Consider the following 20998-nt stretch of genomic DNA (forward strand, 5'->3'; position numbering starts at 1 on the left):
GCGTGTGTGTGTGTGTGTGTTTGTGTTTGTGTGTGTGTGTGTGTTTGGTGGTGGAATGACTATCTGTAGGTGACCAGATTTATAAATATGCTAACCGTGTTGTGCCTAAACTAGGGCTTCTGTTGTCTTACAGTATTGAAGATATGCTGTGAACTGGACATCCATGTGTACTGTAGATATTATCTAAATTATCTTTGGCTTATTTGTATCAGTACCTATTGTGTGATTGCTCCTGTTTGACATGTCGCTAATTGCTCCCTGACCTCTCTGTAATACTCTTTGGATAAAAGCGTCTGATAAATGACTAAATGTTAATGTAAATATATAGTTCTATCATTTTGGTTTTGTAACAATTTCTGAACCAGCTCATGCAGACCGAATGAGAAACCCAATTATAAAGCAGAGTTATATACACTGCCCGTTCAAAAACAGTCAACAACAGCATGAATTCAACTAAGCAAATAGGTAAGAGCCTCCCATTGGATTTGAGGTCTAGGTTCAACAACGTTATGTGCCCAGAGAATGAGGTCAGTTGACTGAATGATCAAGTTATGCCATCAATGGGTTCTTTCCTTCCTGATGGCACGGGCAGATTTCAACATGACAATGGCAGGATTCATCGGGCTCAAATTGTGAAAGAGTGGTTAAGGAAACATATTCATCATTTTCACTCATTGGCCACCACAGAGCCCACACCTTGACCCTATTGAGAATCTTTGGGATGTGCTGAAAAAGACTTTGCGTAGCGGGTAAACTCTCCCATCAATACAATATTAGTTTTATCGTTTAGATTTTGTAACAATTTCTGAATAAACTCATGCAGACCGAATGAAAAACCCATTTATAAAGCAGATTAGTTTTTGTTGAGAAAAACCAGCACATCTAAATTTTCAGGTGAAAGTCGAGTCTGTAAAGTACCCTAGGTGTCGACAGAGACACTTACATACAGATGTCACGGTTTGTGAAGCAAACACTCAAGACAATCAGATACTCCAAACATGTATACTTTAATCCACAGAAACACAGGAAAAAGCACAACACCATAAACACATTCAACAGCGGACAAATAACAAGACCAAAGGAATAAGACAGTAAACAAGGGGTAGACAAGTGATGGGAATAGTGTCCAGATGATGGGGATCAGAGTTATTCTGCTATTTTTTTTTATAATTGAGGAACATAAATTGCTGAATTGACGAAATGCATGCAGCAGGCAGTGAGTAGCTGGACTGATGCAACTCTGTCAAACACCCGCAATGCCCCGTGAAAAAGGATCTTTGTTAACGTTTTTACTTATGCTATTACACATGTATGTTTTCTATGTCTGCGTGTCAGCAGAGACCTTCTGTAGTACTTCGAAGAGGTCACATTTCTTATTCTTGACTGTCTGTGTCTTTTAAGTGTTTATTGTAATGGGTGACTTTTGTTGGAAAGATACTATATCATCATAAATCATCATAAATTACTGTATACAGAGGGATCTTCAACCCTGGACCTGGTGAACTACCGTCCTGCAAATTGCAGCTCCAACCCTGCTTCAGCACACCTTTCTGTAATTATCAAGCAACCCAGGTGTGTTTGATTGGGGTTAGAGCTGAAATCTTAAGGAGAGTAGCTCACCAGGAGCAGGGTTGGAGACCCCTGGTATTCAGCATACTGCATCTCTTAAATGTCGTACATTGCAACAGATATGTCTGCTTAAATATCACGCACTGTTAACAATAAGCAGTGGTTCGCGCCGACATACTTGCAATAACTTAAAAATGAAGGACTAGAGGTGACTCTTATTCTGCCTGGCAGAATTAAGGCCGTACAGGATGGTGAGCGATTTGACCAATTGGGTGAAAGGGGCGTGACAGCACCGCCCACATGTACGAATTCCATATTGAGTCCGAAATCCGTTTTTTAAACGACAAACGAAAAATGAAAAATCGGGGCGAAATCTAATTTTTCGTTTGTTGAACTAAACGAAAAATGAAAAAACGAGTCATCTTTCAGTTTCCATTAATTTATTTAATATAGGATATCAAATGAATAAAACGTACACGGACCAAGTAACCAGCTTTATACCTCCTAAAAACATTTGAAAATGTAATTGACAGGTGGAAAAACAACCAGGGGAAAACTACGGAACACGTGGCACAAACAGGAAGTAACTAAAAAGATAGACAGGATGCATTACAGATATAACAAGGAAACATACCTAAAAGCTTTAGCAAAATAAAAAAACTTTGCTTGCAATAGAATATTACAATATTCTAGATACATTTACATTTTCTTTACATTTATGCATTTGGCAGACGCTTTTATCCAAAGCGACTTACATTGCTTTATCCTATACATTTTACATAGGTATTTTCAATCCCCTGGGATCGAACCCACAACCTTGCGTTGTTGATGAAATGTTCTTACCAATGATCTACAGGAAGGTTTACATTACATTGTTTGTTTGCAATATTTACAATATTCTAGATACCTCATTATGTCTTTTTGGTGCGATAGTGAAAAATCTTCAATTATATTTTAGCATGCTTTGACATTTCTCTTGCAGTTTCATTCAAATCATAAACTTGCAAATGTTTTAAATTTACCAATGGTCAGGGCATTAAAAGCCTGATCAGATGTGTTCTAGAGAGGCATACCCAGGCTGGAACATAAAATGTCTCCCTAATGCACATACACTGAAGTCTACTACACCGACTCCAGATTGAAGACTGTAGAAGTTGCTACAAATCAAAGCAGGAAAGTTGTTGAAGATGTTTTTGATTGTGGTAGTCGACTCAATGTATACTGGATGTCAGTGGTTGTCCAGAGCACTGGTGCATGACCTGTGGAACAAACACAAGTCTTCCCTTTATAAGTGTGATCCTTGAAAAGGTTCAATCAGCTGAGCTCATTTTGAAGCTCGAATACTTTAATAATTTTGAATCTTTCACTTTCACTATGCTATAGTGTGTGCTCTCATTGCATCTCAAATAGGTCAAGTTAACCAGTTATACCAGTAAATCAACCCATTAAAGTCATCAGTAAAGTTTTTTTATATAAATTTGAAAGGTCTCCACATAACCTGAGAAGTTATATTATTTTGGTACTTCATGAACATTCATAGCCCTTGTACAATGTAAAATATGTATTTTTAAAGTGTGGCCAATGTAACGCTGACATACAAATACTGTACAGAAAATACACAGATTTTTTAATCCCAAACAATAAATATATGTTAATACTTTGAAATCGCTGCTGGAACACACTATGTTGTACGTTTTATGCTCTATAAACTGTATGTGATTCTTACCTGTGGTGATTGTCAGTGTGGCACTAAGGTGTGTTTTCGAGAGGATTTGTGGCAAAAGCGAATAAAAAACCAACAAAACATTGCAACACAAATAACCAGGACCAAACAGATTCCAAAGGCAACAAATAAAAATCCATTTTCTTCTGTGACTAAACAGAAAGACATTATTGTTACTAAATCTGATTTATAACAGTCATACACCATGGGCACATATACACTGCAAAGTTTCGGGAGTGACAAACAACCTCAATTAAATGCGGGAGTGAATTCACTAAACGATCGTTCCATGTGTGTATGGAAGTGGTAGTCACTCCAGCATTTGTGATGACTGAAACATTAGTAACTTAGGCGACTGCTATTTTTTTGGCTTTGTCAAAATTTAATCAATTTAAACAAAACTACCGCTGGCAGATGCTCTGTGCTATTTTGCAGCGTTGCTATTTTTAAGCGCTTTTATGTTTGTTGATTGGTCTAAGCTCATAAAGCCCGGCAATTTAGGTGTTAATAATGGTTAGTTGCGGATATTTTAAATCTTTTGGACTAATATAATATATACTACTTGGATTTTTATGGATGATTTTCACCATGTCTCCGTTTGCTGATTTGTCTATGAACATCTGGCAACGCTGGATAGTGAGAGCGGCCATCCACAGGTTAAAATGTTCAAAAGTAAACTTCTTTCAGTGATATTTTTTGCACCTCCCTAAAACAGATGAAGACACATCTCTGATGGCCATTTAAAGACGTCATTAACAACTACTTGTTGAGTTCGGTTTGGTACACACTGCGTTTAATTTGGGTAAATGCCAGTTCATTTGGTTGTATAGTGCAGTTGTCACTCCCGTAAGTTTGTGAACTCTGTGCGATATAAAAAAGGTTAAGCTACTCACCACAAACATTCAAAGTGAACATCTTGTGTAAGGTGTGTCTGCTGTCACTGATTTCAAGGTGATAAAGTCCAGTATCTCTACCTCTGAGATTTGTGATGGTAAGAGATCCAGTCAAACTCAGCTGCAGTCGGTCTCTGAATCTGCCGTCAAGAACATCATCATGTATAGAGATAATCTGAGCCTTTCTGTCTATTTCAGCTATGTGGGTGCCAGAAGTCCACCATATTGTATGATCTCCTTGCACATCAGTGTGTAAAGTCACAGATCCTCCCTCCTTCACTGATAATGGCTTAGGTACATCTATATCAACGTAAAGCACATATGAGATTAATTTAACAGCTGAACAATTTCCAGTAAACCTTCTAAATTTAAATTAACATGTACACAGACACATTTTATGCGCAGATTTATGAATAAAAGCCACAAGAGAAATGTCCAAAAGATCAATTGACTGGACACAAATAAGAGATCTCACTAAAATAGGAACATATGTACTACACAATCATAAAAATTGTAATATATATTTAGGATGTCATTTATGGTGTAACTTTCCAGTATTTATGGTCATGTACAGGAAATTATTTTACAAATGCAAATGGGCTGAGAAAACAAATGTGAAAAACCAGTATTTACATTTGGTTCTTTTAGCTTGAGGTACGAACTGATGCATTATCCAAAGCAACATATTCAAGATGAAGTAAACAAATCTATATTTTTTATAGCACTGGAAGCTACTCACCAAAGACAATAATATTAAATCTCTTCTGTATACTATAAGTACTGCTGATGATGTTAACTTGATAAAGTCCCGACTGTGCAGCTCCGATGTTTCTGATGGTGAGGTCTCCTTGCAGAGGACCTAAATGCAGTTTGCGTACAGTTATCTTTTCAGCGGTATCATTTAGAAAGAAGAAATTGTCAACTCTATTAATTTCAGCTATGACAGTATTTTCAGGTTCAGAAACCCACAATATCTTGTCATATTTCTGCATGTGAGTGAGATCAGTGTGTAGAGTGACAATATCTCCCTCCATCACTGGCACCTGTTTCACTCCTCCTGTATCACTAAACACACCTGCAGAAATAGTTAGAAATGTATTCAGTTAGATGATTCATATTAAATGCGTATATGTGTGTTTACGGTAAATACAATACAAGTATTGAAACTGTTATTTTAAAATGTGTGTATGTACATTTATAACCTAATATATATAGAGGTTGTCCATATTTTAGAAGGTAAAATACCCAACGTAAACTCAAAGATCACAGCCACAAAAGCTAATTTTGCTAAAAACGCGAGTTTCACAAGTTAGCAAAGCAATGATAAGTGGCTACCCTAAAGCCACCGCTTATCCTAAACTCACAGAGGCAAAGTCAAATCATTACATAACATACAAATGAGATCGTAGGAAATAGGAATTCACACCATTGAGCCACCTTGTAAAATAGGTATGAATTCACATCAGATTGCATCATCGCCTAATAAAGTATGTTAGATTCAAAGTCGTGCTGGGTGACACGATTGAAAAATCATTCTGACTGGCACGAAAAAAGGGGGAAATTTGTGTCCAAGAACGCAACTTGTAGCAGTGCTTCTCAACTGGGGTTCGTGTATCCAGGGTGCCACAGATTTTGTGCCATTTTATGAAATATAGAAATTTCACATAAATTGTAAGCATCAAACATAAATAAAATTTTCCCACTCACCAAAAGAATTCATGTTCCAGCATTGTATAACTGAATATGCTTTTGGTTTAATTCAAATTCAAAGTTTAAGATTATACGTCTTTATTTGTCAAGAATTTGACACAGATAGAACCTACTAACAGGCAGACACCGAGGTAAAGGGTTAAACAGATATTTATTATTACACACTTAACAAAAAGGCAAAACAATGCCCACGAGGGGGAAAACCAGACTGGATAATTTATAAGTGAAAACAAGGACATGTACTAACTAAACTAAGAAAATAAACACTTAGGCCAAAACTAGACTATACTATACTCACAAAACACAAGGTACCAAGAACCTGACGAGTCAGGGTACAATACGTACAAGGTACATGGTAACACGAACAATGAACGAGCACAGAAAATGAACACGAGGACGTTTTAAAAGGGACAAACACAGGATAATTAACGAGGGGCAGGTGCGGGTAATGAAACACTAATGGGAAGGCTAACGAGACAAAAGGGAGGGAAACACCGACGAGACACGAGAAAGCGCATGACAGCCAATATATAAGCAAAGCCATGTCTCTCTCACACAAAACCCAAGGCTATGCTATGACTCCGCTGCAAGAACAAGAATAAACATGAAATGATAGCGGAATCATGACATTATTTGAGGGGAGGCAATGTGATTCACCATGTTTTGAAGAAAAGATGTCTGGGAATGAAAGCGAAACCATCATTAACAAGTCCTCTATATTAATTTTATTTTCGTCCACTATTGTTGACGCAAAAAAAGTTACACATAAAGTTGTTGTAATGTGATCAAGAGACCTTTAAAAGAACAGTTATATATTACAAAAAAAATTTCGCTCCATTATTATTTTTATAGTGTTCTTGTTTTTCATGCACTTAAAGTGATTGGCGGCTGTCAGTCTCAAACATTCTGCCTAACATCTGCGTTTCTGTCATCTGTGTAAAAATGTAAAATTCTTGACAACTCACCACTAATATTGAATCTCTTGTTTGTAGTCATCTGTCTGATGATCTGTAGATGATAAACTCCAGTGTGTTCAGATCTGATGTTGGTGATGGTGAGATCTCCAGTCTGATCATTTAGACTCAGTCTGCCCTTAAATCTCCCATCAGAGGCATCATATAATAAAATCTTATTAGCCGCTCTGTTGATTATAGCTATAAGATCCAATTGATCTCCAAACCTCCACTCAATGAAATCATCTCTCTGTATGTCGGTGAGAGAAGTGTGCAGAGTGACAGAATCTCCCTCATTTACTGACACCGATTCAATACAAGAAACACCTGCAGAACACAAACAGACTGTAATTCTTCACAAAACTGAGCAAACATTTCTTATAGTGACGTAAATTGCCATTTGTCACTGGAGGTGTTGTAGATAGTTTCAAGTGCTGCGCTATTCATCACACAGCTCATACAGGTCAATTTAACTCATAGTTCTGCTGCACCATGCTCACAAAATATCATTGGATGCCTGTAAACATTTACTACCAGACACGGTCAAACATTTTTGTACTTCCCCCCTGAACACACAAGCCTGTTTCTCTTTCTCTTTGCCTATACCTGTAAACTCAGCCAATAGTCAAAATCAGAATTACAACAGACACAATTAATCATTTAGTTTGTATTACTATCCAATCCTACACAGGATACTAGAAAGATAGAAGAGATTTCACCTATTTCTTTTTACAACTGCCCTTTATTGTCAACCGAGACATGAGAAAAGAGGTGGGTGTTGTCTAACTTTGACTAAACCGAAACTGAAAGTCTAAAGTGTTTAAAAAAGCAACTTACCGTCCATTAACAGCGACAAAATAAAAAATACAGAAAAACAACGTCTTGCCGTGTTGTTGTTTATTGAAGTAATACCGATTAACATTTTTAAAATACCGGGTGACGTCTTTGAGAGTCATTCCTGCTGAGAGAAAAGCGATGTCACAAATGGCGCACTTCATGTAGACTTTCGGTCTTATGGACTTAAGTTGCGCATGCTCGTGTCACATTTGTCTATTTGAGCGCTCAGAAGTCTGCTTGCTAGCACCTCCTTGGTGCCCTCGATGCTGTCTTCATCCTTGATGCAGACTCCACGGAAGTGTATCCTTGGCTATTAATTTAGCATCTTTACAAATAAATGGGAAGGATTTTATTAGGAATAGTTTTGCAAACAAAGTAATACAAATACAACTAATTCATGATAAATTTTCAGCTCAGTGAATTCGAAATAATGTGATTCAGTTTTTTTTCAAAGAGCTCTCTTAAAAAACCAAGAACCAGGTATCTTTTCTTTCCTATACCTCCCAAAGCCAAGGAAGTAGGCTACGTTATAGAGTATTTAATGATATTTATCTTTCCTTTCCTTAGAATTTCATAGGTTTAATATAGATCATAATATATGTACGTTTTGTGATTCAGAAATAGAAACAACAGCACATTTATTTTTTGATTGTCAATATAGAAGAGCTTTTTGGTCTGATTTGTATGAGTGGCTAAAGAATTCAATTGATCTGTTGGCTTTTTACAAAAGTGATACACTTTTTGGAGTTAATAATTATTATTATTATTAGTAAGAGTTACACTTTGGATTTTTGATAAGAAATATCCTTATTTTGAACAAAACCATTGTTTTTTATTTTTCAAGAAGAATTTTGGATTTACTGTAAATCTTTAAGTAAAATCAAATCGAAAGTTCGAAGAAAACTATTTAAATTGGTTGAATAATTTGATATTTTAGAAGACCCTGATGTTATTAGGTTAATAGTTTTTTTTCTATCTTTGTATCTTATTTTATTTATTTATGTTTCACTCTGTAATTGGATGGGTGTATAATACACCGTGTATTTGTAAATGGGGACGTTCAGCAAAAAGACAAACATTTGTTATAGGGCCACTGTGTCTTAAAAGCAACTTTTAATAATAGATAAAAAGATTGTCCTCATCTTCATGTAAAAATAAGGGTATTTCAATTCCATCTTCTAAGTCCGCAATAAAAAAATGCGATCGTTATCTCTCGTATTGATTACGTATGCAGTCCAACAACACACAGCGAGTTTCAGGAAGTTTCCGGCTTGCATGCACTTTCATGATGACTTCTCCACTTACTGGAGCTGCCTACTCTCGTCTTCATTTCAGGCGAGGCAAGATGCATCTCAAACGAGCCTAAAGTCTTTACCAAAATGTGTAGTGTCCTATAGTGCGCCGTTTGGGACACGGCCAATAACGAGATTAAGATGTTCCGACGTTTCCGGGTAATCGATGATCTCGGATTTTCTTGTGTAGCTATTATAGAACAAGACATTTGACAGTTAAGAGGAAATGCCGCAGTTATCGAAAAGACGATCAAGATATGATGCTTAGGAATTTCCCCAGGAACAAGTTAAACGCATACCACGTGCCTTGCTTTAAAATAACGTGATCATTTCGTCGAAGACGAGGCTGAATCCAGCTTCTTATTCACAGTTTCTTATTGACGCTCTCCGTTCCACCTTAAAAACGCGAAGTATCTGCTTTTCCAGTTTCTTATTGTGACCGTACTGACGATCATTAACTTACACTGGTAAAGCCCGTACTCCGACCCCAGTTTCTGAGCCTCCCCAATTACAGGCTTTCAACCAAATGAAAAGAACGAGCAGAGACAAAACCACGGACTAAAAATGTATTTATTTAAGTTATTAAAAAAACACCTGGAGCTCAACATCAGTGATAAAATTAAATATGAAGGAATCATCCCACTGGGCTTTGTTTATACATTTCCCCTGGGCCGGCCACCCATACACTGGCCACACGCACCCAAAAAAAAGGAAAAAATATACTTACAAAGAAACAATTCACAACAAATAAATTAAAGTTGGTTTCCTTTCACGTTATGTCTTGGCTTAAACACTTCACCACTCGATTCAGAAAACAAAATAAATGCAATCAAACACTTCAAACCAACCAAAACAGATATGATTAATTTAAACCCACTCAATGCCAATCAGATAAACCAAGGCCAAAAGAGCAACAGAACAAATAAACAATACTCAATTGCGAAATAGAGCGGGATAAATGTAAATCGAGACAACGAAAGAATACAACCAACCCAAATAAAGAAAGGAACAAACTAAATAAATTGGTAAATAAACAATACCTAATAATAATAATAATAATAATAATAATAATAATAATAATAATAATAATAATAATAATACAATAAAGCAGCGTAACAAAACGAAATTTCAATTTCACTCTGTTACACACACATTTAAACCAAATACACAAACAATGAATAGACTCAAATCAAATGAAAATACGCCAGCGACATGAGCGAGCCCCGATGGCACCAGAGTCAACGGCCACGGGTTTAGAGCGTATCCAACGTGTGCGTTGTACAAACGTTCAAGGCAATCGCGAGCAGTCCATGCAATCACGAGGGTTCAATGCAACAAGAGAATCCCGCGTCCCAAACAGGAAACGATATTTTAACCACAGCTGGCAACTTCTGAAAAACAAATAACATTTTCGTTTGCTCCCTCCCCACTCCTCTCAAATTTATAGTCACACAAACCGGGTAAGGGAAAGATAATATTACCTTTCACGTGCAAGACACTCACTCACACATGCTCACTAGCAATGTCTGGACGCACCCGACTAATCTAAAATTACATCAAGCAAACATGTGAATTAAGTTAAATTCCTACGAACACTCATATTCAAGATTTATATTTCCCTCCCGTCTATGATCCACCAGTTTAACCGAGCCTACCTTTCTCGAGGAGTGAAGGAGATTCAAGACCAACACAAACAGGTCACATCGATGCAATGTCATGACGCACTTACCTCACCTGAATCTATATAGGTACGTGATTACCTGACGTACCCACCCACTTAATGCCCCGCTATTTTTAAAGGAGCCACGCAGACTACTCAAAAAAAGGCCATCCCACTACATTATTCAAGCTTAGTTTAGGGACGGTCTCGCGTTTCTCTTCTTTTACGTTTAAAAAAAACTTTTTGTGTGTGAGTGTCTGTGTGTTTGGCCGTGTGTTTGTGTGTGTGTGTGTGTTTGTGTGTCTGTTCGTGCGTGCGTGCACGCGCGTGTGTGTGTTTGTGAGAGAGTGCACAGAGGATGGACTGCTTGCTGTCTAAGTCATGACATGCTGAATGCCCCTTGAGATGACCATGAACTTCACGTGGAACCTCCATCACCCACTCCCCTTACCATCCTCAATAACACTTTGATAGAACAGTTTTTAGGCAGCCTATCTCCACCATGAATATTAATCACATCCAAAAGTACAGACATGTTTGAAAGTGCAATATTCTAGTGCAGAGCATGCAATACGATTTATGCATAATTAAGTAAATTACGTGTATATTTGTAAAAAGCATAGTATACACAGTTTTGTTATACTTTGCATATATATAATTAACTGTCCCTCTTACCTCTTATGTAAATTAATTATCTAATTTTATTTTTATTCATTATATTATTTTTTTCCTGTGTTTGTCTATACTGTATTTTTTCATTCTGAGCTCCTGAAACCACAACACGTTGCTTGTCTTTGTGTGCACAATTGGAAAATAAAGCTTATTCGAATTTCTTTCTGATCAATTGCTCTTATACAATTTATTATACTCTTTTTGGTCTTAGCCAGTGCGTTATACATTTACATTAGTCATTTAGCAGACGCTTAAAAGAGACTTACAGTGCACTTATTACAGGGACAAACCCCTGGAGCAACGTGGAGTAAAGTGTCTTGCTCAAGGACACACTGGTGGTGGATGCTGGGATTGAACCAGCAACCTTCTGATTGCCAGTACAGTGGTTTAACCCACTAGACCACCATGTCTAACGTCAAAACTGTGTTTCTGTACAGGTATGTCTTTGATGGTGCGTTAAAAGTTCCACAGCTAGGTTTTACCTTGTCTTGATATCATGCACGAAAACAGACAGTTTTACTGTAGCATTTTGGGAATCGGCATATGTCACAAAACAGTACGATGGCCAATAAACTTTTAGGACATTTTGGGGTGCCATATCTCGACTTTCTTTGGAGTTATACCCAGTATTCCAGACTACCATCTTGCCAAAAAGCAGACATTTTACTATTTTACAGTACTGTTCAATGAACCAATGGTACATTTTGAGGTGCTACATCTCGAAAACTTTAAGGGTGCATTAAAATTTACACATAGAGGTTATACCCAGTATCCTTGACTACCATCTTGCCAAAAAGCAGACATTTTTACTAGGGCTGGGTATTGCGACCAAATTGGCGTTTCAATTCGATTCTTGATTTTTTGGTTTCGATTCGATTCGATTCGATTTTCGATTCGATTCGATTCAATATCGATTAGTTATTAGTACTTCAATTACAATGCTAGTTTTGCAGGCATGGAATCCACATTTAAGTATATGCTTGCAATATAGTCAGGGGTGCGCATACGTTTTTCTATCTGGTTCTCAAGAGATACATAACAATAAACAAAATAATATAGTGGGATAATAATATATTTATATTGCTATATTGTACACTTAAAATACACTGGTATTGTATTTATTCTTGTTTTTCATTTTTAATTAGTAAATATTAATTTTCAACATCAAATTTGAAATCTAAAACGCCAACCTTTTTGGTTTTGGGCAGGTTGCTGGGAAGTGCACTTGCGAGCGCACATGGACCTGAAGCGCAGTGCAGATCCAGACATTCACAGAACCAACGAAGGCGGAGCTACCGATACTCCGTTTTTCATAACTTACACCCAGGTCCCATTTAACACCGGGAACAAACGAGATAGCAGTAGTTTTAGCAGCATTCAGTTCAAAGGGAAATCTTTTCCAGTATAACATTTAGTCGGTCTAAAACAGTGATTGTGCATCAAAAGGTTTCAACCATGTCAGTACACAGCGGTCCAAACTTATTGATAGAGCGCAATTTTAATTTTGGTCACGCACGCGCATCACTTATGTGCATCCCAGGATATAGTGACATGTTATGCCTTTCACTGAAGTACTTGTGTGTCACCATTACGTATCTCGGCATCAAAACATTGATTAGATTGTGAAATCCCTCGTTCTCAACTATCGCGTAGTCTTAGCGCGAGGTGAATCTGACATTAATCTGCAGGCGCTGGGGTCCATTGGCTACCGCGAGCTTCCGCCATGATCCTTATTTCCTCTCCCGCTTTTATTGGAATTTATTTTGTTTTATGTGTATCAGCACGAGTGATTGCGACATCTTCAGGAAGGCGAAATACAGATATCCTTGAATTAAAGCACACGCATTAAGAATCGATTCGGGATTTCCCGAATCGATATTGTTTTGTTAAATTGAAAATCGATTAATATCGAAGAATCGATATTTTTTACCCAGCCCTAATTTTTACTGTTCCATTTTTAAGTTATGGACCCCTGAAGTTGGCTAGATGGTAGTCAAGCATACTGGGAATAACCCATATGTGTAAATTTCAAAGCACCCTTAAAGGTTTTTGAGATGTTGCACCTCAAAATGTCCCATAAGTACAACGGTCCATTGAAGAGTATTATGAGGTATGATGTTTTGTTGTAGATTTATATCAAGTTGTATCTGGGCTCTGTGAATCTGAACAACACAGCTTCTGTATTGTACAGACAAATATGATAATAAAAACTAACTATCTATCCCAGCAGCCACCACCAATGTGTCCTTGAGCAAGACACTTTACTCCATGTTGCTCCAGGGGGATTGTCCCTGTAATAAGTGCACTGTAAGCCGTTTTGGATAAAAGCGTCTGCCAAATGACTAAATATCTAAATATTTATTGCATGTTTGGTGGCATATCAACATATAAAATACAGAACTATAAAACCAGCAGCTCCTGTCCCAAATAACAATAATGGGACTACAGTTTGGTCGACTTCACAACAAAGTACCTCGAGAGTGATTAGAAAGCACCGCATGCTCTTTCCGGCGTGATGACCTCAAGTCTGTCCCAACATGCAATCCCATGTACCCTTGTGGCTCTTCCTGACGTCAGTGTGGACTCAGAGGAAGTCCACAAGACCGGTGTGTGCCATTTGGGACAGGGCCTTTGAATCAAATTACAAAGCAGCCACAGGGGTGCATGAAACGAATCTTCGGACATTGTTGGTCACCTGATTTTTATAAAACAAATCAAGCATCGATATACTGAGCTTCTCTAAAAATCGCTTCATTTGGCATGGTGTAAGAGCTAACATCACTACAAAGTGAGCTTAGATGCTCCCTTTTATAGATGCACGGAAATGTTTAGTAAGCATGAGCACCTCAAACCAAAAAAAACTGGTGAAATTTAATTGTCAAAAAGTCTGTATCATTGAGAAAACGTTTTGCAGTTATATATTTATAGTAGCATATTTTGGGTCTGAAACTAATCTACACTATTCAACTTGAAGGATTTTTTGTCATTCTTTCATATGTAATCGACGTCTGACATTGATTGTGTCTGTGCTTCATCTTTAAGTAACATCTATATAGGTAAGGTGTAAACCAAATGGCTGATCACATTTTGCTTGCGCCCCACCTGTCAATAACATATATCTGTAAAGGTGTGATTCAACTGATGGCCCTTCCATCCTCTCTTTTGTATGTTATCAAGAAGGAGGTCCTCATGTTATATGTCTATTGTCAGAAATCCACTTGTTAGCAGGTATAAAGTCTAGTCACACAGAGTGTACCTTGGGATAAGTTCCAGAAGACCACTATGCTACACAAGCATCTTCAATATCCCCTGAACTTGGTCGAGCTTACTTTTCTTTTATGTATTAGAAGCATTCTTATACGGTGGTGTGCCAGCCAACAACTACTCAGCCAAATTCAACAAACCCAGAAGGTCCTGGCTGCAGGATGCAGTACGGGGCGGTGCTTAATATTGGGGCGGGGCTCCGCTCCCTATACGTTTCATTGGTTAGTGGTTGGGGTAATATTTAGGGCGGGTCTATGTGGCGTCCCCCTAACCTCGCTTAACACAAGTAATGACGTCGATTCCTCAGTATGAGTCACTTCAACTATTGCATCAGGATGAGTGTGAGGACACGGTCTGTATTTGGGCAGTTTTTTGCATAAGGTTTAATCCCAGTGTTTAATGAACTTGATAGTCATTGATAAACAACAATTGAAAAGTTCAGATGCAAAAGCCTCTTAAGTGCCACATCATTAACTTGTGCTGTTGAGTGAATGTTTTTTAGCAGTTTGCTTCAAAAACGTCTAAATACCACATTCTGCCCTGTTGGAAATATATGTTATTAATGGATGAAATGCTTGTTTAAAAGAAACGACGTCTGATCATGGACTCTCCAATTATTTAAGATTAAAAAAAGATCACTGTAACGTGGTGTCCTGCAAGGTTTTTAGGACTGCATAAGAGGACCCCGACAGATGTTTTACTTGCCAGTAATTGTTTGTGTAAACACATATTCACACGCACGAAAATTTAATGCACGTTGTTTGTCGTTGTAATTTTATGTTGGGTATACATGCTTATTTTGCAGTATTGTTTTTTTAATCCTGTGTGGCGAGTCAGGCAGCACCCAATCAGCGTCGCCATGGTTACGGAGGAAATCAGCGGATCACCAGCACCTGCGACCAATCTTCAGGGGAGATAAAAAGGAGAGAGCCAGGAGGAAGGTTGAGCTACAACTCTATAACTTCCCAAGTATTGATGCCCTGTCGCTCTCTTTCTTGTTCCAAGATTCAAGCCCCTGAAGATTGGTGGGATCCTCACACCGTTGGACCTTTCCCCTACAAGCACGATCACCTACCTATTGGATTGCCTGCGCGGGAACGGACCCCTACACGGGACATTACGGGAGAAACCACCACATCTACAATTTACTTTCACCTGCACGTGTGTTTTGAAATAAAGCACCCTCCGGGGATTGTTTTCACCCACAACTGTGACAGTCTGGTGTCTTGTACCCCACACCTGCTATATTCATATACATTTTTTATCATTTGTTGTAATTGAAATAAAGTGAATGACGGAATTCAGTAATTGTGTCTGCTTGTTTTTTATAGACAAGATACATTGAAGATATGTTAGATAAATAATAAGCATGATTGTATAAAGGCAACACACTAATTGGCTTTTACATTTACATTTAGTCATTTAGCAGACGCTTTTATCCAAAGCGACTTACATAGAGTTAAAAATTATGGATATAAACCTAAAGGGAAACAATTTAAATGTTTTTGGACTGTTTTCTTAGAAATGTTCTTTCTTCACATAGAAATAAAAATTAACATATTTATATGAAACAGTAATGTTCAGTAGACTTTTGTAATTTTTTTGTCAATTATCAATACACCCTAAAAAGTCACTATACCTATTAAAAGTTGTTAGTTTTCGCAAAGGATAGGCCAAAATCAACCTGCAAGTATTAGAAAGACTATTGCTTACAAACTTATAAATGAATGAAACACTTCCCCTGAAGTACCTTTCATTGTATTAAGTTTTTAATCATACTATTTATATTAATAAATAAATATAGAGTTTATATTACAATGGGTTTGAACGGCACCGCATTAAGTCGAACAACAATGTTTTAACCTCAGTTCCTGGTTTCAACGTTATTTCCTTGTAACCAATGTGAAGAGTTATGGGCAGAGCGACACATGAAGGCTGTTTTTAACAATAACCCTGCCTGCTAACCAATGGTATGTGTTGAGGGCGGAGCTCCACGTGGAGCTCCTCCGCCATATATAGCGCCGCCGCGTTCTGCAGCCTGCATCCTGGTGTACTTGAACATTTCTCCTGTTTTTGTATTGAGAGTGAGCACAAACAGCAATTCTCTACTCGCCCTTGACGGTAACACTGAAGGCTCTCTAATTTTGAATAATAATTATTTGATGAAGTCGAGAGTTTCTAATGGTCACAGATCCTTTCATTGACATGTAGATAGCACCTACGTCTGTAAGATGTCTGCTAAAGATCTTGAGAACATCTGCTGTGTAAAAACAGCTGATAAGCAATACATACATTCCAAATGATAAACATCTTGCAGAGGTTTTTTAGCTGCATTGCAGATTATCCAACAAAAGAAATACACAAATACACCTTACAGGTGGAATGCAGATGTCAAATAAATGTTTGCCAGATGTAAGTGTGCTATCAACCTGTTAACCTTCAAGATCAGGTTGTTATATTTGATCGCAATCTGCCCTTTAAAATAACATTTCTGAGGTTTGAAGAAAAACCCAACAACTATATCAAAGCTCTCTTTTTAAAAGTACAGAGAAGTAAATTAAGGCATTTCATTGCTTGTGGTAATAGATGCTTACATGGTGGTATGCTTTGTTGTAGACCCACCCTCCCCTCCTTCGTTCCGTGACATCCTCTGTCAAAGCACACAGACTGGAGTCATGATAATCTCAAAGACTGTCTGTAAATGACTACATACACGTTAGGAATATCTAGATACACTTGTTGCGTATTTCAGACCCTTGAACTAATAAGGAATATGTTTTTCACATTTGTCTATTCGTTTTTATGCTTCTGCTGTCTGGTGGGTGAGTAACAAGCCTTTCTATTTTTAACGGAAGTTAGTCCTGAGTTCTGTTACAACAATCTGTTTCAATTACTCAGAAGATGATTTTATTTTATGAAATATTGTCCGGAGATTCAGATCTGTAATCTCAGACTGATGAGAGAATCTGTGGTTTTTAATAAATCAAATATTCATCAATAGACACTTATTAACCATCAAAAGAATAAATTGGTATGTTGGATAGAAATTAACCCACATTTTATGTTGCTCAATATATAATCATTTACTTATTTTGTTTACTTGCTATACTTGTTTTATTGAATTTAAAAAAATGGTCATAATTTGCTCACCCTTCAGTTGATGCAAACCTGGCAAACGGTTAATAAAAATTTTCATTAAAACATCTTCATCACAATCAAGAAATGTATACAGGTTTGTAAAAACTGGAGGGTGAACAAATGATGACAACATTTCCATTTTTGGGTGAACTATGCCTTTAACCAAAGCTATTTGTTCTGGATTTTAATCTGTATTAATTTGTTTCTGTTTGTGTTGTTCAGGTGTGTTTGGTGATGCTGGTGAGGTGAAGTCCGTGTCAGTGATGGAGGGTCAATCTGTTACCTTAAATACAAATGAAACTGACATAGAAAACGTTCATATGATACTGTGGACGTTTGGACCTCTAAAGACTATCCTAGCTAAAATCAATAAAGGAGCTAATGAGACATCATTATATGATGATGTTCTTGATGGGATGTTCAGAGACAGACTGCAGGTGGATGATAAGACTCTCACCATCACAAACATTAGAACCGAAGACTCTGGACCTTATATGATGATCATCAAAAGCATTAGAGAGACCTCGTACACATTCAATGTAACTATATATGGTGAGTGTACAGCTACTGTTTGACCGCTCTATTTTACATTTGAACATATTTATATCACTTCATATCGTTCAACCTATAACCTTGCTGTTTGAACACCATGCCTGAACAGCAGAGCGAAAGGCTCAGGCTATCTTTCCAGATATAACACTGATCTGTTGTGTTGCTGTTGGATTTGTGATGATTGTAACTGCACTTCTGATCTTCTGTATCTGCAAGAAACACATAAACGCACCAAGGCAACAAGGCAGGTGTGAACTAGTTCTAACATACAAGTAACAAAATATAACAAAATGTACTTTAATATTATATTTGAAATTATAAACTGTGTTTATGAAGAAACAGATCTAGTAAACTTCTGCTTGATCTTAAACAGTTCAGACCGAAATGGAAATCACTTATGCAGATCCATCATTCTTTAACAGAAAAACAGAAAAACCCGTAAGAATTATGTATTTCTATATTCCATTATGTTTATTTATATTATCTTTCTATTATATGCAACAGTACTAACACTAGAGTTATAGAATACAATTATTTTAATGTTGCATCGCAATAGTCTGCATAAAGGCACAAATATAAGGTTAACTATATTTTTTGTATGTAAATAAAAAACATTGCATATGGTTTAGCCTAAAAAGTATGAAATAATAATGCGACTGTAATAAAGCGGGTACCAAGGGAGATGCCTGCAATGTAGAACTTTGCTGCAGTTTTGCAGCAGGTTTGCCAGTAACTTACTGTAGATTAAATTACTTTCCTATTAATAGTGTTTTCAATTTGAGTTGAACTTTCCTTTAACCAAAGTTAATATCACTTTGACTTTTGAGATTCAAAATGAGCAACAAGAGACTGGTCTCATTACATGCATTAGCACAGCAACACAAAAAATTACATTCTTCCGAAACATTTTTGTCTTGTTTTCTAATAAAAATATTTCAAACTTCTGAAATATGATACATTTACATAAGAAAAGTGACCTAAGATATTTAGTCTTGTTTCATGAAAGAAAATATAAGAACTAGGTACGTTTATTAAATCTACAGTAAGTTACTGGCAAACCTGCGGCAAAACTACAGTTAAGTATTTTCTAGATGTTTTCTGCATGTGTTCATTATTATTTTTACATATTGTCTATCTTTACACATTCTCGTATCTATATTCAGTGTAGAAAATGTACATATGAAACATCTGTAAAACTAAGGCACGAAATCATTTATAAGACAAAGCAAATGTATAGGAGCTGAAACACATCAAGTGCAGACAGATGGACAGTTTAGAAAAAACACTAGAAATATATGGTCTATAAGATCAAGACTTAACATATTATGTATGGGGACTTCTTTTCATTTTTGTTCTAGCCTTGAATAAAACTCAATATACTACCAAAAAATAAAGATTAAAAGAATGAAGCAGAATAAAAGCGTGAGATAATGTCTTTAAGCACGTCTCATGGTTAACGTGTGTGAGTGGGCAGCACTTGTGGTTACCCTTCTAGCCCCCCTTTGTAAACTGACATTTCATCCACTTAAACATAACAACGCACAGGATGTACCTGCTTCACACTTACTGTTAAACAGCTAAACATGAAATGTGAGTGAAAAGAAACAGCAAAAACAAAACCCACCCTTGGAGCCAGCAGAACAAAGATGCAACAGAACGATAAACAAAGTAATTTCTCTATTACATCCTTAAATAAAGAGATAAAAGTGTTATAAAAGGCCACCAAAATGAGGAATTGAATCAAAAAAAGATCAGAAATTGAATGCTCATGTAAACTGAAGTTATTAGCACTATTTGTAAAACATCACACAATTTCCCACAAAATATTCACTACTCACTTTTTGTTAGTTTTGTGGAGAACAATCCGACCAGTTTGCTGCAACTTCAAAAAATAACAAACAAGTGTCATTTATTTTTTCTTTATTTTGTATTACGTTGAACTTGATCGCGTGCCGTTCACAAACTTGAGTAGAAAAGTTTTTTTTGTATATATTTTCCGATATTTTAATGTTTCTCTGTTTTAACGTTTCTCTTTATTGTTGTTTTCTCAGAGAGCTCCAGTGGAAGAGACGGTGGTGTATACAGGCGTCGCTAAGAGACGATGTTCAAACTCTCTGTGATTCTTCTGCAGTAAATGTCACTGTGATTTTAATCAGGACACGTATATTATTCCTGTCTAAATGTTGTAGAGCGTTTTTAAAAAAAAAAAATTTTTGCAGTATTCCCTTATGAAAATTTTATTTATGAATGTTTTCAATGTTCCAACAGCAATGTGAGAATTATACCTGAACATTTAAAAATGACATATAGTGTTGATCAAAAACAGTTTTGCTACTGTTTACCACATTAGCCACAAACACTTGTTTGCAAGTATCCCTTTTGTCATGCATGTGATTCCACTGAATTCATGTGAAACTTGGTGGTTTCATTTCGGAGTCAAAGTGAAACATGATGTGCTATATACATATACAGAAATGTGGTTTTGTTTGCCTTGTTCTGCCAGGAGGTCATGAGCAGAGATGTAAAGTAACGAAGTAGAACTACTTCACTACAGTACTTAAGTACTAAAAGGCTGTATCTGTACTCTACTTTTTACCCAAATACAGTTTATTTTACATCTACAATTTACATTAATTTTACACCTTAACACCCCCTCATTGGTTTCTCTTTTTACTTCTGAGCCTTTTTAGAGAAACATATGACACAGAGTTAAAATACAACCCCTCAATTAGAAA

General features: G+C 36.8%; 2 protein-coding genes and 1 long non-coding RNA gene across 7 annotated transcripts; 1 reads left to right on the plus strand and 2 right to left on the minus strand.

Moving 5' to 3' along the window:
- Window positions 1–1992: 1992 nt before the first annotated feature.
- On the minus strand, window positions 1993–7840 carry LOC130429561 (uncharacterized). Of its 4 annotated transcripts, XR_008907632.1 has the most exons (7): window positions 7686–7840; window positions 6861–7175; window positions 5155–5260; window positions 4925–5044; window positions 4186–4485; window positions 3296–3444; window positions 1993–2828 (listed from the first exon to the last, which is right to left on the minus strand). XR_008907632.1 is itself a non-coding variant. In XM_056758205.1 (6 exons), the coding sequence occupies exons 1-5, from the start codon at window positions 7768–7770 to the stop codon at window positions 3308–3310; spliced, it is 957 nt and encodes a 318-aa protein (XP_056614183.1). In that variant the 5' UTR covers window positions 7771–7840; the 3' UTR covers window positions 1993–2828; window positions 3296–3307. The 4 variants fall into 4 exon arrangements, 3 of the variants coding, with proteins under 3 accessions (XP_056614183.1, XP_056614181.1, XP_056614182.1); XM_056758205.1 differs by lacking the exon at window positions 5155–5260; XM_056758203.1 differs by having other exon boundaries at window positions 4925–5260.
- Window positions 7841–9886: 2046 nt separating this feature from the next.
- LOC130429573 (uncharacterized) lies at window positions 9887–10699 on the minus strand. The gene is made up of 3 exons (XR_008907634.1): window positions 10633–10699; window positions 10459–10522; window positions 9887–10368 (listed from the first exon to the last, which is right to left on the minus strand). It is a non-coding gene; the product is annotated as an uncharacterized LOC130429573 (long non-coding RNA).
- Window positions 10700–17262: 6563 nt separating this feature from the next.
- LOC130429569 (uncharacterized) lies at window positions 17263–20836 on the plus strand. 2 transcript variants are annotated; one of them, XM_056758215.1, is made up of 5 exons: window positions 17263–17395; window positions 17934–18263; window positions 18373–18511; window positions 18637–18701; window positions 20315–20836. In XM_056758215.1, the coding sequence occupies exons 1-4, from the start codon at window positions 17275–17277 to the stop codon at window positions 18680–18682; spliced, it is 636 nt and encodes a 211-aa protein (XP_056614193.1). In that variant the 5' UTR covers window positions 17263–17274; the 3' UTR covers window positions 18683–18701; window positions 20315–20836. The 2 variants fall into 2 exon arrangements, with proteins under 2 accessions (XP_056614193.1, XP_056614194.1); XM_056758216.1 differs by having other exon boundaries at window positions 18376–18511.
- Window positions 20837–20998: the final 162 nt, after the last annotated feature.

The sequence above is a fragment of the Triplophysa dalaica genome, chromosome 10 (genome assembly GCF_015846415.1).
Source record: "Triplophysa dalaica isolate WHDGS20190420 chromosome 10, ASM1584641v1, whole genome shotgun sequence".
In the NCBI taxonomy this organism is placed as follows: Eukaryota; Metazoa; Chordata; class Actinopteri; order Cypriniformes; family Nemacheilidae; genus Triplophysa; species Triplophysa dalaica.

What these genes read in the sequence shown, in the direction of transcription:
- LOC130429561 (XM_056758203.1), bottom strand. Translation starts at nt 7,770, where the DNA reads ATGTTAATCGGTATTACTTCAATAAACAACAACACGGCAAGACGTTGT. An exon ending in CAAGAGATTCAATATTAGTG is followed by an intron (nt 5,261 to 6,860) that starts GTGAGTTGTCAA and finishes CTATTTCTGCAG; the next exon opens with GTGTGTTTAGTGATACAGGA. An exon ending in GTTCACTTTGAATGTTTGTG is followed by an intron (nt 3,445 to 4,185) that starts GTGAGTAGCTTA and finishes CTTTCTGTTTAG; the next exon opens with TCACAGAAGAAAATGGATTT.
- LOC130429569 (XM_056758215.1), top strand. Translation starts at nt 17,275, where the DNA reads ATGACTACATACACGTTAGGAATATCTAGATACACTTGTTGCGTATTT. An exon ending in ATGCTTCTGCTGTCTGGTGG is followed by an intron (nt 17,396 to 17,933) that starts GTGAGTAACAAG and finishes TGTGTTGTTCAG; the next exon opens with GTGTGTTTGGTGATGCTGGT. An exon ending in GCACCAAGGCAACAAGGCAG is followed by an intron (nt 18,512 to 18,636) that starts GTGTGAACTAGT and finishes GATCTTAAACAG; the next exon opens with TTCAGACCGAAATGGAAATC.